Consider the following 13,734-nt stretch of genomic DNA (forward strand, 5'->3'; position numbering starts at 1 on the left):
ATGTTTTTCTTCAGCCTGCACCTGCGCATGAAGCCACGTAAAGAGTTCAGGACATTTCAGAGGCCATGCTTGATCCCTTTATAATTATCAAAATCATCAAAATCATAGAGGGGTTTTTCTTTCATCTTCTTCTCAACAAAGCTCCAGAGATTTGTCCAAAGATCACCTTTGAGTCCACTCAGGGAGATATCTGAATTGTCAACAACATAAGGTAATTAAAATATATCATCAGAGCAGAGAGGAATTGGTGCATAAAGGCCTTCTGTATCATTGACAATTTGGGTTCAGATTTAGGACAGGCGAGTTGCAATACAAGGTGCAAGGCTGACTTCTATCCCTTCTAGGCGTGAAGTCTTGGTTGCATTCCATCAACATTATCTAATTATTTTCTAGTTCAGAGGAGCAGTCACAGACAAGGAAGGTGTTCCAAGCAGGCAAAGAATGGTACTGCTTCTCCTACTCTTCCTGCCTCATGCAGACTGTGGAGCGAAAGCAAAATGCCCCTTGACTTTGGAGAGAGATTGGCTAGAGCCATTCAATTATTACAGGCCAGAAGACCACATCATTAGTGGAATCTTCTCTGCCACAGATGCTGTATTTAATCCACGGCACTTCAATGAGTCTCCCTCTACCAGCTTTATCATGTAAGTCCATTTGGTTATGGCTGCTTCATTCACTGTTTATCTTTATCCATCATCCTTCTGGAACTGTGGTGTATCTGTGTACATTAGACCTTCCAGGCTGTGATGCTTTAGGCTATAAATTTTTAATTCTTTATTTTCTTTCTTTTTTACTGTCTGCACTTCTTTTTAAAAACAAATCAATAAAAATAATTATAAAAATAAAAGACTGGGGAGGGAGAGAGAGCGCAATAGATGTTCCGTGTCATTTTATGAGCCTTTAAAAACCCTTTGTCTCTTATTGTTATTTTAAAGTCTGTGCACGTCCAATTCCATCATGAAAAATTCACTCTATTTTAGTTTTGTTTTCCAAGGGATAATGAGTATTGATTGAACAAGGCTTTCCCACCAGTCAGGCATCATCAAGTGGGGATTGGCTGTCAAACTTCTGAATTTGGATCAGTGTTAGGAGGATTAAATTCTAGAAATTGAATCCAGGACTTTAGATCATCTTTAGAAGCTTGTCAAAAAGAAGAAGAAGCAAGAGTTGGAAGTGATATAGTCACTGAATGCTGGAGGATAGGCTGTGATATGTACATTTTTTCAGGAAAGCAGCAACAAGGTACTGGCTGCCCCTGTCCTTCTTCTTTGCCATTCAAGAGATCAACCAGGATCCCAGGCTCTTGCCCAACATCACTCTGGGATACAATATCTATGATAACTTTTTTCATGGAAGGGTGACGTATGAAGCTTTGGTAGACCTGGTCTCTTCTAGACAGGCGAATGTTCCAAACTACAACTGTGGAGGACAGAATAACTTGATTGCTGTTCTTGAAGGAACTGACTCTGACTCTGAGAACTCCATCCAGATTTCAAGCATGCTGAGCATCTATAAAATGCCACAGGTAGGAATGGAGATGGAGGGATTATCTGACTGAGCTTCTCAGGTATGAAAATTTTGGGTAGTGTCAACTCAGAATGAGGAAGACATTGGAGGTCAAGGGATTGAAGAAAGGAGATAAGGAATGGTCAGATGAATTGCTGTTCTCTTTTTGATACTACCTGTACTTCCTCCCTTTCGTTTGTGTCAAATGCTGATTCCTGTGTGTATTTGTTTGCCTGTACATATAAAATGGGAAGGAAGGGAACTGCCCTCGTACTAGCCACCATACCACTAAAAATGGGATAAAGTCGAAAAGATTTCCCTGAGTGAAACTGTGATATTTTGTTTTTCAGTTGAAAACATTTATAACGCATTCGATAAATAAAAAACATTTTAGCATTGCACAACATAAAACAGTAACAAAATTGTTGAAACATATGTACAGTATAATGCCAGTAAATTAGAAGGATAAAAGCATATTTAAAAAGATGAAAACAGGAACTGAGGGAATACATAAAAATGGGATCGAGTTTTATGTGCCAAGGAAAGTCTGGGCAAAAAAAGCAACGTGTCTTTACAAAACAGATATATGTTATTGGGGGTAAGAATTATTTCGGCTTTGAACCCGAACATTGCAAGCCAACAGTCCTTCTTTTCTTGCCAGGTCAGCTATGCTTTTGGCTCCCATGTTCTGAATAACAAGAGGCTGTTCCCCTTTTTCTACCGGACGGTCCCCAAAGAAGAGGCTGTTTACCCAGCGATTGTCAAGCTGCTCCATCACTTCAGATGGACGTTCATTGGTCTCATTGCTCCAGACACAGACAACGGAGAGAAGTTCATGAAGACATTGCATCCCCTGCTATTAGAGAGTGGAATTTGTGTTGCCATCTCACTAAGCATTCCACAACTGAATAGATTAAATTTGACAGTCAAAGTTCCTCAATTAGAAAAGTGGGGACAAGTCCATGTATTTCTTTATTATGTAGAATCTATATATTTCTGGTTGGGAATAAAAGTCACTGAAATGATATTTGACAAGCTGGTCAAACCCAGTGTAGGGAAAGTCTTGATCACAACATCTATGTGGGATTTCAGTGTGGACTTAACTGAGTTAATCAACAGTGGTTTAGATTTCAAACATTTCCACAGTATTCTTTCTTTCTCTATTGGGGCAAAGAAATGGGCAAAATATGATTATATGGATGCCTTTTACTTTCCACTTAAGCAGTTTTGGGAGGAAGCTTTTAATTGTTCCTATTTAGAGCATACATTGTCAGTGAAAAGCTGGACAAGATGCAGAGAAAGAGAGGAACTGGAGATGCTGCCCCAAGACCATCTGGAAAGACTTTTATCTCTAAACAGCTACAGGATTTACAACACTGTCCAAGCTGTGGCGCGTTCCTTAAATGCTGCATATTCCTCCAGATCTAAATGGAGGTTGAAGGACAGTCTGGAATTTCAAAGGCTACAGCCATGGCAGGTATTTCCTTTCTTATCAATGACATCTCTGCCAAACATGACAATCAGTTCCTGAATGGTTGCCTTGGAGATTGTCTGAGAACTTGGGGGATGTATTGGGGAGGGGAAGTTTTGAAAACCCCTTTGTGAAGTGCCCTGAATTGGATCCTTTCTATCCCCCATCAGATTATAGTCTCTCTGGTATCAGTTCCTACCAATGGCCTAATCTCTTCTTTGCCTTGCAGTGGCCCATTGACACCCAGCCCCTCCATAAGTATTCCCTTGGGCAGGGAAGATGGCATTGCACAGACTCTCTCTCCCATAGCCTTCTTCCCTCCTGTTTATTGTGATATTTCAGCACCAGCTGAGCTCCACTAAGCTCTATCCTTTGTCCAAAGATTGTGTGTGTTGATGGAGCCTGTATTAAGTGCCTGAGCAACTCATGTTCTCATTACGATAGAGTTTAATACATGTGTACATTTGTCATGTTTCTGGCTTATTTATATTCTAATTCCATTAATATGCAGAGGCAGGAAGTTTATTCAAGAAAACGGCATACAACTCAGCAACACCTCCCAATCAGTCTGGCCCCTATAGGGCAGTTGCCAGAACTGAAGGGACCTGCCTTCTGCCCTTTCTAAGGCACCTCTGGTCTCTGTTCCAACCTCTTCATTCTCCTGCATGTTCTTGGAGACCAGGGAGGAGGGGAGCCTGTCTCAGCAGGAAAGAAAGAGTCCTTGGATTCTCCAGCAGCCTCGCGACCCCTCTCCTGTGCTCCCAGTCACTGACTCTCCCTGCTCACTAAACCCTGTTGCCCCTTCAGCATCCAGCCCCTCATTGCAGTCTTCTTCCTCTGAGCTCACCTCAGTGTCCCACCACCAATGCCCTGGCTTTGAGCCTACCTCCCCTGGGGGTTCCCTGGCTGGTGCTTCCCACCAAACTGCCTAACCAGTCCCTGACACTCTGTAGCCAATCCCAAATGAGAGCAGATCCAAGCATGAAATGTGCAGAGTTGAATAGTCAGTGTTGTTTCTCCTATTGTATATGCAGCCATTTTCTCTGCCATTCTAGCTCCACTCTTTCCTGGGAGATGCCCAGTTTTACAATTCTTCAATGGACGGAGTGTATTTGGATGAGAACGGGGAACTGGCAGCTGACTTGGACATTGTGAACTGGATGGTGTTTCCAAATCGGTCCCTTCTTAGAGACAGGATTGGGAGCATCAATAGGCAGAAATCCCTAGACCTAAAGTGCACCATCGACCAGAATGCCACTGTGTGTCCCAAATGGCTCAACAAGGTGGGGAAAATAATATGTTTTATTAGATTTCCCATCCGATAAGTTCAAATCATGTTTTGTGTCACACTGCCTTCAAATGCTTCTTGTATTCCTTGAAAATCTAACTGTGGGTCCCTGTGAAACTCTGTATATGCATGAATCAGCTACTATGGGAGTGTAATTTCAAGGTGGCTGTTTTAGTAACTAGATGATGCAGCCACTGGTTTCCCCCCTTCCCCTCTCATATTTAAACCATTTAAAACTTAAAATCTGTAAGAGAATGTGGCTTTTAGCAGCCTCAGTGCTGGCAATATTTCCTGAAATGCTCCTGTAAATCCATGTCCTATGGAACAACTTCCAGAAAAGTGTGCAATAGACTTGTTTGCAAAAAGAGATGGACTCCTAACTTGAACCCTTCAAGGAAATTTAACAACCCCTCAATTTTGCAGTTAGTTCCTCACCCAACATGTGGCACCTAGCACCCCTTTTAAAAAAACAAGCATTATTTTCTGAATATGGTTTTACTGCGCTCCTGTATGTCTGCGGCTGTAATGCTGTGATGCTAAAAGGTTTTGTAACCCCTTCCTCCTGGTCAAATATGTTTGTGCAAATACATTTTTTTTTAAAACTGAAACTTACAATGAAATAGAAAGTACTGGAAAAGAGGTGATGGGAAAACCTACTGGATGGCAGACTTGAGAGCTGTGGTTCTCAATCAAGCCCACATTGATACTTTGGCCAAACCAGCAGAAGATTCCACTTGGGTCACTATGGACCTCAGATGAATAAAGTTTAGCTTCCTCTGATTAATACAGTGATCATGACACTATATCAAGTACAAGTCTCTGCTTTAACAAGCCAAACTGAAAAACAGCTGAGCAAGAGGGGAAGGGAAGGGGAAGAATCTTGGGTTTTGATCAAATAGGGAAACATTCTCATGAGAGGTTTTGCTGCAATCAAGCAGTATATAAATTTGGCCAAAGATAATTAACTAAGTAATACATTGCTATCATCCTTAACACATCAGCCTACAGTGATCATGACACTTTGTCATGTACAAGAGGGGAAACTGAAACAGAGCTGAGCAAGAGGGGAAAGGAAGCAGAAGGAACTAGGGCTTGAATCAAACAGGGAAACATTCTCATGAGAGGTTTTGCTGCAATAAAGTAGTGTATAAATATGGCTCAAGATAATTAAACAAAACATTGTTATCATCCTTAACACATCAGTCTTAACACGTTTTCCTTGATGCCCCTTTATGCTTAGCCCCTGCCTACTTCCAGGTGTGTGGAAAGTTGCCAGCCTGGATTCTTCAAGGTAGTTCAGGAAGGAATGCTGCTCTGCTGCTATGACTGCGTTCCCTGTGCGGAAGGAACAATGGCCACTCAGGAAGGTGGGTGACAGCAGCAGAAAGACCTGCCCTTGGGGAAGAGGACAAAGGACCTTTCGGGTGTCTGGGGTTTATTAAAGGGGAGTTTTAGAACTGATGCACTGCTACAACACAACTGGGCATTTTCCCCATTGGGTATTCATACATGCTGTATTGACACATCCAATGACAAGTGGAAGCCTACACAAAGTGGGAGAAAATCCTGAGATGTGGGAATTTGACAGTATTTTGACTGTTAGTCAAACTTGGCAAAAGAGGCACCATGAATTCTGGGATGGTTATCAGGCACAAATGTTTAATACAGTTGAGTCCAACAAGGTCCCTTTTGAGTATCATATTAGAAGCTTTTGGCCTCAGGACCCTTATACTACCATTGACATTCTTTTATTCCTATCAAAAATATTATTGAGGGCCTCCTGCATTGTGATTCCCTTAGTATGTGGAATCCTCTCCCCAGTGTTTTCACCACCAATTGAAGAGTGTCCCTGGTTATATGCAATGATTTTTAGTGAATATAGTTATGTTCTCTTTTAGTGGAGACCACTTTGGTATTACTTTTTGTTAATGAAAAGCAGTACAGAAAGCCATAAAGTTGATATTCCTTGTGTTCATTCCAGATGCAGAGCATTGCACCAGGTGTCCAGAAGATCAGCATCCAAACAAGGCCAGAGATCAATGTTTCTACAAAATCATCACCTTCCTGGCTTATAAAGAACCTATGGGGATCTTCCTAGCTTCCTTTGCCCTATTCTTATCCTTAACTACATGTGTTGTGCTAGGAATATTCATTATATTCCAAGAAACTCCCATAGTCAAAGCCAACAACCGGAACCTCTCCTATATCCTCCTCATCTCCCTCCTGCTTTCCTTTCTGTCCTCCTTCCTCTTCATTGGAAGGCCAAGGAAAAGGACCTGCCTTCTCCAACAAGTGGCCTTCAGCATCATCTTTTCAGTAGGCATCTCTTCTTTGTTGGCAAAAACCATCACTGTGGTGCTGGCCTTCCTGGCCACAAAACCAGGAAACAGGGTGAAGAGATGGCTGGGGAAGAGTCTGGCCAACTCTATTGTCACTTCCTGTTCCATTGTCCAAGTTGTCATCTGCATCATCTGGCTGGGAATCTCTCCACCCTTTCCAGAGTCTGACATGCATTCCCAGCCCGGAGAGATCATCCTGCAATGCAATGAAGGGTCTGTTGCCATGTTTTATGCTGCCCTTGGCTACATGGGCTTCTTGTCTACCATCTGCTTCACAGTGGCTTTCCTAGCTAGGAAGCTGCCTGGGGCCTTCAATGAAGCCAAGCTGATCACCTTCAGCATGCTGGTCTTCTGCAGTGTTTGGGTCTCCTTTGTGCCCTCCTATCTGAGCACCAAAGGGAAATACATGGTAGCCGTGCAGATCTTCTCTATCTTGGCTTCCAGTGCTGGGCTTCTGGGCTGCATCTTCTTTCCCAAGTGCTACATAATTGTACTCAGGCCTGATCTGAACACAAAGGAGCATCTGACAACAAAAGCTGGTTCTTAAATTACTGATTTTTGACAACTGTTTTCCAGCACAGCTATGGTGAAAAAGACATACTTGCCTTGCAAATGTAGCTTTAGATTTAAAGGCATGTTTATGGCTCCATTTCTGATGGTTACGTTTCAAACCTTTAAGAAGCATCTAAATGTTTAAATTTTATTTTTAATTGTGCTATTTTAACTTGGAAAGCTGAATGTCTCTTAAAATTCAGGTTCTTTGGCACTTCCTGAATTTCAAAATATTGCTTTAATAGGAAAATTGATTATGACTGCGAAAACAAATAGAGTAAAAAAGTGGAATTCAGTAGTGAAATCTTTTGTTTCAGGAACAGTTAACAGAGGGCATGGAAACCTTAGCAAAAGGCTAAGCTAATTGTAAATACAGAAGAATTTAAAATAGAAAAAGGGACACGACAGGGGTGCCCAATCTCCCCACTGCTTTTTATATCGGTCCTGGAGGTCCTGCTAAACATGATTAGAAGGGACCAGTTGGTCAAAGGTATACAGGTCGGAGCTAAGCAATATAAATTGAGAGCATTCGCAGATGATTTAGTATTGACGTTGCAGGAGCCAGAATCTAGTACAAAAAAGGTTTTAGAACTGATTCAAGAATTTGGTCAAGTAGCAGGCTTTAAATTGAATAAGTTAAAAACCAAGGTTTTAGAGAAAAATTTAACACCGATTGAAAAAGATAGGTTTCAGAAGGAGACAGGATTGAATGTGGTAAAGAAAGTGAAATATTTGGGGATTAATATGACAGCTAAAAATGTGAACTTATTTAAAGATAATTATGAAAAATGTTGGACTGAAGTGAAAAAAGATTTAGAAATTTGGTCAAATTTGAAGCTTTCCTTGTTGGGTCGAATTGCTGCTATAAAGATGAATGTATTGCCAAGAATGCTGTTTTTGTTTCAATCACTACAAATTTTGGACAAAATGGATTGTTTTAAGAGGTGGCAGAGAGATATCTCTAGATTTGTCTGGCAGGGCAAGAAGCCCAGAATAAAATTTAAGATATTGACAGATGCAAAGGAAAGGGATGGATTTGCCCTGCCAGACCTTAAACTTTACTATGAATCAGCAGCATTTTGCTGGCTGAAAGAATGGCTACTTCTTGAAAACACAGACATTTTGGATTTAGAAGGTTTTAACAATGTATTTGGTTGGCATGCATATTTATGGTATGATAAGGTCAAAGCTCATAAAGCATTTAAAAATCATATTGTCAGGAAAGCTTTGTTTAATGTTTGGATAAGATATAAGGATTTGTTGGAAAATAAAACCCCAAGGGGGCTGTCACCAATGGAAGCAAAAGCTTTGAAAAAACACAATATGGAGGTCAAATGGCCGACATATTGGGAAATTTTGGAACAAGACGGAGATAGATTGAAATTGCAGAGTTTTGAGAAATTAAAAAACAAAGTGAGAGACTGGCTTCATTATTATCAGATAATGGAGACATATAATTTGGATAAGAAAATTGGCTTCCAGGTGGAAAAATCAAAATTAGAAACAGAACTGTTAGAACCCAATACTAAGAACTTGTCAAGAATGTATAACCTGCTGTTGAAATGGAATACACAAGATGAAACAGTGAAATCAGCTATGATAAAGTGGGCACAAGATATTGGTCATAACATTATGTTTGCTGATTGGGAACAGTTGTGGACCACCGGTATGAAATTTACGGCATGTAATGCCTTAAGAGAGAATATTATGAAAATGATATACAGGTGGTACATGACCCCAGTCAAGCTAGCAAAAATCTATCATTTGCCCGATAACAAATGTTGGAAATGTAAAGAAACGGAAGGTACATTCTTTCACCTTTGGTGGATGTGCCCGAAGATTAAGGCTTTCTGGGAAATGATATATAATGAGCTGAAAAAGGTATTTAAATATACCTTCCTGAAGAAACCAGAGGCCTTTCTCCTGGGCATTGTCGGCCAATTGGTGTCAAAGAAGGATAGAACTTTTTTTATGTATGCAACAACAGCAGCAAGAATACTTATTGCAAAGTATTGGAAGACACAGGATCTACCCACCCTGGAAGAATGGCAGATGAAGGTGATTGACTACATGGAATTGGCAGAAATGACTGGCAGAATTCGAGATCAGGGAGAAGAGTCGGTGAAAGAAGATTGGAAGAAATTCAAAGACTACTTACAGAAATATTGTAAAATTAATGAATGTTAGAAGGATGTTGGATAGAAACTAAGCGGTTTCCAGCTGTAATGTTTTAAGAGATATGGGGGGGGGGAGAGGGTTTACAAATGGGTAAAAGTAAGGTAATGTAATGAAGGATTAGAACAGGGTTAAAGTTTAATGGTAAGGATTTGCTGAATTAACAAATCAAACTGGAATACAAAGAAGGGAGGTATGAGGAGGTCCGAGGAAATAAGTGTATGGAAGTTATGTTATTGAAAATTAATGTGTGTTTTTAACTGTTTTTTTATTTTGTATGTTTATTTTTCTTTTTTCTTGTTATATCTTAAAAACCTTTAATAAATATCTTTTTTAAAAAACAACAACAGAGGGCATGGAAACATTATTTACAGATATATAGATATATAGACCACAATGGGAGGATTCTTAGGAGTGGTGAATAAACCTGGTAGGAATAATTTATTCCTTATTGCAAAGAGCCATTTAAAACTTTGAGGTATGGATTGCTCTCCATTGTAGATAGAATTAATATCTATATTTTCCTTCACAAACATTATGTTAAAAATACTGAGAAAATTGTGCCCTAATAAATCTGTTGCTCTTCAAGGTGCCTCAAGACTTAGTTCCGTTTGCGCTAGTGAGAAATTTGAGAATGTTATGGATATATTGATTAAGTATTATCCTTCCTTCACTCATGCTAGTGAGTGTTGTAGGAGAGCAGATTCCGCTCAATATAGCACTCTTCAGCTGTTTCTGGGTGAGCCAACTTTTGTTAGTGTGTCAACAGATCTTTCTTCGCTGTTGATGTAATAACCAAGTCTATTGTTTCAAGGACTTTTCTTTATTCTCCTTCTGATTCCCCTTGAGCCTTTACCTGAGTTTTCTCTCCTATAATCCCAACTTCCAGGTTCTGTGGCACAATAGTCATGGCTTTTCCCCTAAGACCTTTCTTCCAAATTGGCCCAGTTTCAGCTGGTAAGAAGTATAATTTACCATAACAACGGGAAAGGTCCCCAAGAACCTTTAAATATCAGATAACCTAAAATGATATATGGGAATGTGACTTTATCAACTGTTTATGATCTATAATTTATGTTCTTGCCCGAAGGCTTAATGGCACCCAACTAATAATGTCTGAAAAAATCTCGCTCGCTCTCGCTCTCCCACATACTACATGTTACAAAGTGAGTTATATCTCTTAGTATTACCATACTCAAATATTTAATAGATTTGTAACAAATGTGGACCTGATAGTCCTTAAATGACTGGGTAAGTAAATTTTCACCTATAGGCACCAGTTAATAGAGTATTGTGATATTTTAACAGAGACATCTATCATCTGCAAAAACATGGGAATTGTAAAATGAGGTTTAGAAATAATCAGAAGAATATCATCTGCATATGAAATCAATTTTTATTCAACCGAATTACTCCATAGATATCTCAATGTTGTCTAATAGCACAAGCTAAGGTTTCCAAGCAAATGTGAAAAAGCAAGGGTGGAATTGAACAAGTATAGGATAGACGGAGATTTTGCAAACATCTTTTTCTCCAGCCTGCACCTGCGCATGAAGCCACGTAAAGAATTCAGGACATTTAAGAGGCCATGCTTGTTCCCTTTATAATTATCAAAATCATAGAGGGGGTTTTCTTTCATCTTCTTCTCAACAAAGCTCCAGAGATCTGTCCAAAGATCACCTTGGAGTCCACTCAAGGAGATATCAGAATTGACAACAACGTGAGGTTATTAATATATTTCACCAGAGACTGGTGCATAAATACCTTGTGTACCACTGAGAATTTGGGTTCAGATTTAGGAGAGGTGAGTTGCAATACAAGGTTGTAAGGCTGACCTCTATCTCTTCTAGATATCAAGTCTAGTATCTTCTAGATACCAACTCTGAGATGCCAGACCCTCCTCACTTGAACTGCTAGTCACTTTGGAGCATCCCATCAACATTATCTAATTATTTTCTAGTTCAGAGGAGCAGTGACAGGAAAGGAAGGTGTTCCAAGCAGGCAAAGAATGGTACTGCTTCTCCTGCTCTTCCTGCCTCATACAGACTGTGGAGTGAAGGCAAAATGCCCCTTGACTTTGGAGAGAGACTGGATGGAGCCATTCAATTATTACAGGCCAGGAAACCACATCATTAGTGGAGTCTTCTCTGCCACAGGTGCGATATTTAATCCACAGCACTTCAATGTGTCACCCTCTACCAGCTTTATCATGTAAGTCCATTTATAGGGATGGGGTTACTGTTGCTCCAAGCAATATTGATTTTTATTTATCATCCTTTTGGAGCTGTAGTGTATCTGTGTATTTCGTCCTTCCAGGCTGTGATGCTCATTTATTTATTTATACATACAGACATACATACATACATACGCCACCCATCTTGCTGAGTTTCCCCAGCCACTCTGGGCGGCTTCCAACAAAGATTTAAAATACATTAAAACATCAGTCATTAAAACTTCCCTAAATACGGCTGCCTTCAGATGTCTTCTAAACATCAGATAGTTGACATTTGATGGGTTTAGGGTTTAAAATTTTACTTCTTCATTTCACTTCATTTTTAATTTCTTTTTTAAAACAAATCAATAATTTTTTTTAAAAAAAATAACAGGCTTTGCAGGGACGGGGGGCGGCGGCGGGGAGAGAGTGAGAGAGAAAGAGAGAGCAATAGATTCCCCGTGTTCGGGCGCCAAGAGGGGGTGTTAGAGTCGGAACTTAAGAGGTTAAGTTGTTCCCATGATGCCTCAACATTCTGACGTCAGCTTTGGAAGCTGGGAGGAGTTTTTTTCTGTTCCTCTCGGGTTTAGAGGGAGAAGGACGCAGTTTGTCATGGCTGCAAGAAGTCCAGGAGTTTTCTGAGAAATGGCGCAATAAACATCTGTAAATGGACAATCTGGTACTCTGTGTATTTGTCTGAAGCTAAGTGACAGCTTTGCCGCTGTGTTTGCTCTGCTAGGCGTGACTGAACGGAGCAGAATGCGCAGCTGATTGGAAGCGCGCCGGACCGCTGTAAAGAGCTAAGTTGGATCGTAAACCAATTAGCAGGTCACGCCCTAATCAATAAATCCCACAGGTTATGGGGCCTTAATTACCGCTTATAAAGCTGTCGCTGGAGGCTGCCGGAATGCTTTGAAGTCTGCGTTCTGGGGCAGTGGAGCTGACGGAGGCGGAGGTCTGACTCTGAGGCAAGCAGCTGGCTGAAAGAAGCAAAGGTCTGCCTGTGCTGAGTTGCAGCAGTGCTGAGGGCAGCAAGGAATCGTTTCTCCACGGACAGGAGCCGGAAGAGCTGGTGATCAGTGAGTACAGCTTGGGGCGCCTTGGGAGAACGGGAGACCATGGCAGAAGGCCATGATTCATATTCCGTCCCTTTTGAAAAATTGGACGGCAAGAATTGGCAAGAATACAGCAGGAGGCTGAAGGCATGGCTGGTGGCGAAGGGGTTGTGGGAGGCTGTCCAGGGACCCCCACTTCCAACACCAGGGGCTCAAGCTACAGCAGCTGAGATAGCAGATGCCCGTAATTCTCAGAGGAGGAATTAAAGGGCCCTGGGTGCAATCGTGCTTAGCCTGGGTGGCTCGCAACTGCCTTTGGTTGAGGGACTGGAGAATGCATGTGAGGCCTATCAAGCGTTGGAACGGGTGCACCACAGAACCACGGCTGGGGCAAGGATCCACACCACCAGACGCTTGTTTGAGATGAAGTTACCTCCTGGGGATAGCATCAGGAAGCATGTAACTGATATGCTGGCCGTGTTTAACCAGCTACGACTGTTACAAGTCAACTTTCCAGAGGAGCAGAAAGTGTACATTTTGCTCAGCTCTCTGGACAAGAGTTATGACAATCTGTGTCTAACTCTGGAGTCTATGGATCCGCAACAGCTGACGCTGAATTACGTGGCGGGTCGTCTACAGGACGAGGAGGAAAGACGCCAGAAAGAGGGCAGGGCTGGCACGGGGAGCTCTGGGTGTAAGGGCAGAGCCAAGCCAGCGGATTGCACGGTCCAGGCTTTTTCCGTTCGTCGGTGCTACGTTTGTAATTCGACGGAACATCTGCGTCGTAATTGCCCCCACTGGAGCAGAGAGGCAAGGCAGGAAGTTGTCAAGGTCAACTCCCATGGGAACCAGTCGGGTTTCCATGGCAACCAGCCTGGGAGAACAGCCAGGCGTGGGACTGAGTCAGGTGGACGTGACAAACACCAGGAGGAGACTTATCAAATAACAGCCAGTCTGGCCTTGTTTGAGAACAGCTGTTAGAAAGGCTCTGAGTTTTGTTTTGTGATAGACTCTGCAGCTAATCGCAATTTGATTCCAGAGACCCCTGCTGTCGAGATGTGGAATTGCAGAGCAGTTCCAGTCGGAAAAACTGTACTTTTCGCAAATGGACAGAAACGAAATGTAACTAACGTTGC

At 41.6% G+C, this 13,734-nt stretch overlaps 1 protein-coding gene across 1 annotated transcript; it reads left to right on the top strand.

Moving 5' to 3' along the window:
* On the top strand, positions 1–7,151 carry LOC310700957 (vomeronasal type-2 receptor 26-like; the record flags this gene model as incomplete). The annotated part of the gene is made up of 6 exons (XM_083490914.1): positions 1–37; positions 1,281–1,525; positions 2,168–2,470; positions 4,033–4,260; positions 5,506–5,632; positions 6,247–7,151. The coding sequence occupies 6 exons, from the start codon at positions 1–3 to the stop codon at positions 7,149–7,151; spliced, it is 1,845 nt and encodes a 614-aa protein (XP_083347040.1).
* Positions 7,152–13,734: the final 6,583 nt, after the last annotated feature.

This window comes from Podarcis liolepis, assembly GCF_965112155.1.
Source record: "Podarcis liolepis genome assembly, chromosome: 2".
In the NCBI taxonomy this organism is placed as follows: domain Eukaryota; kingdom Metazoa; phylum Chordata; class Lepidosauria; order Squamata; family Lacertidae; genus Podarcis; species Podarcis liolepis.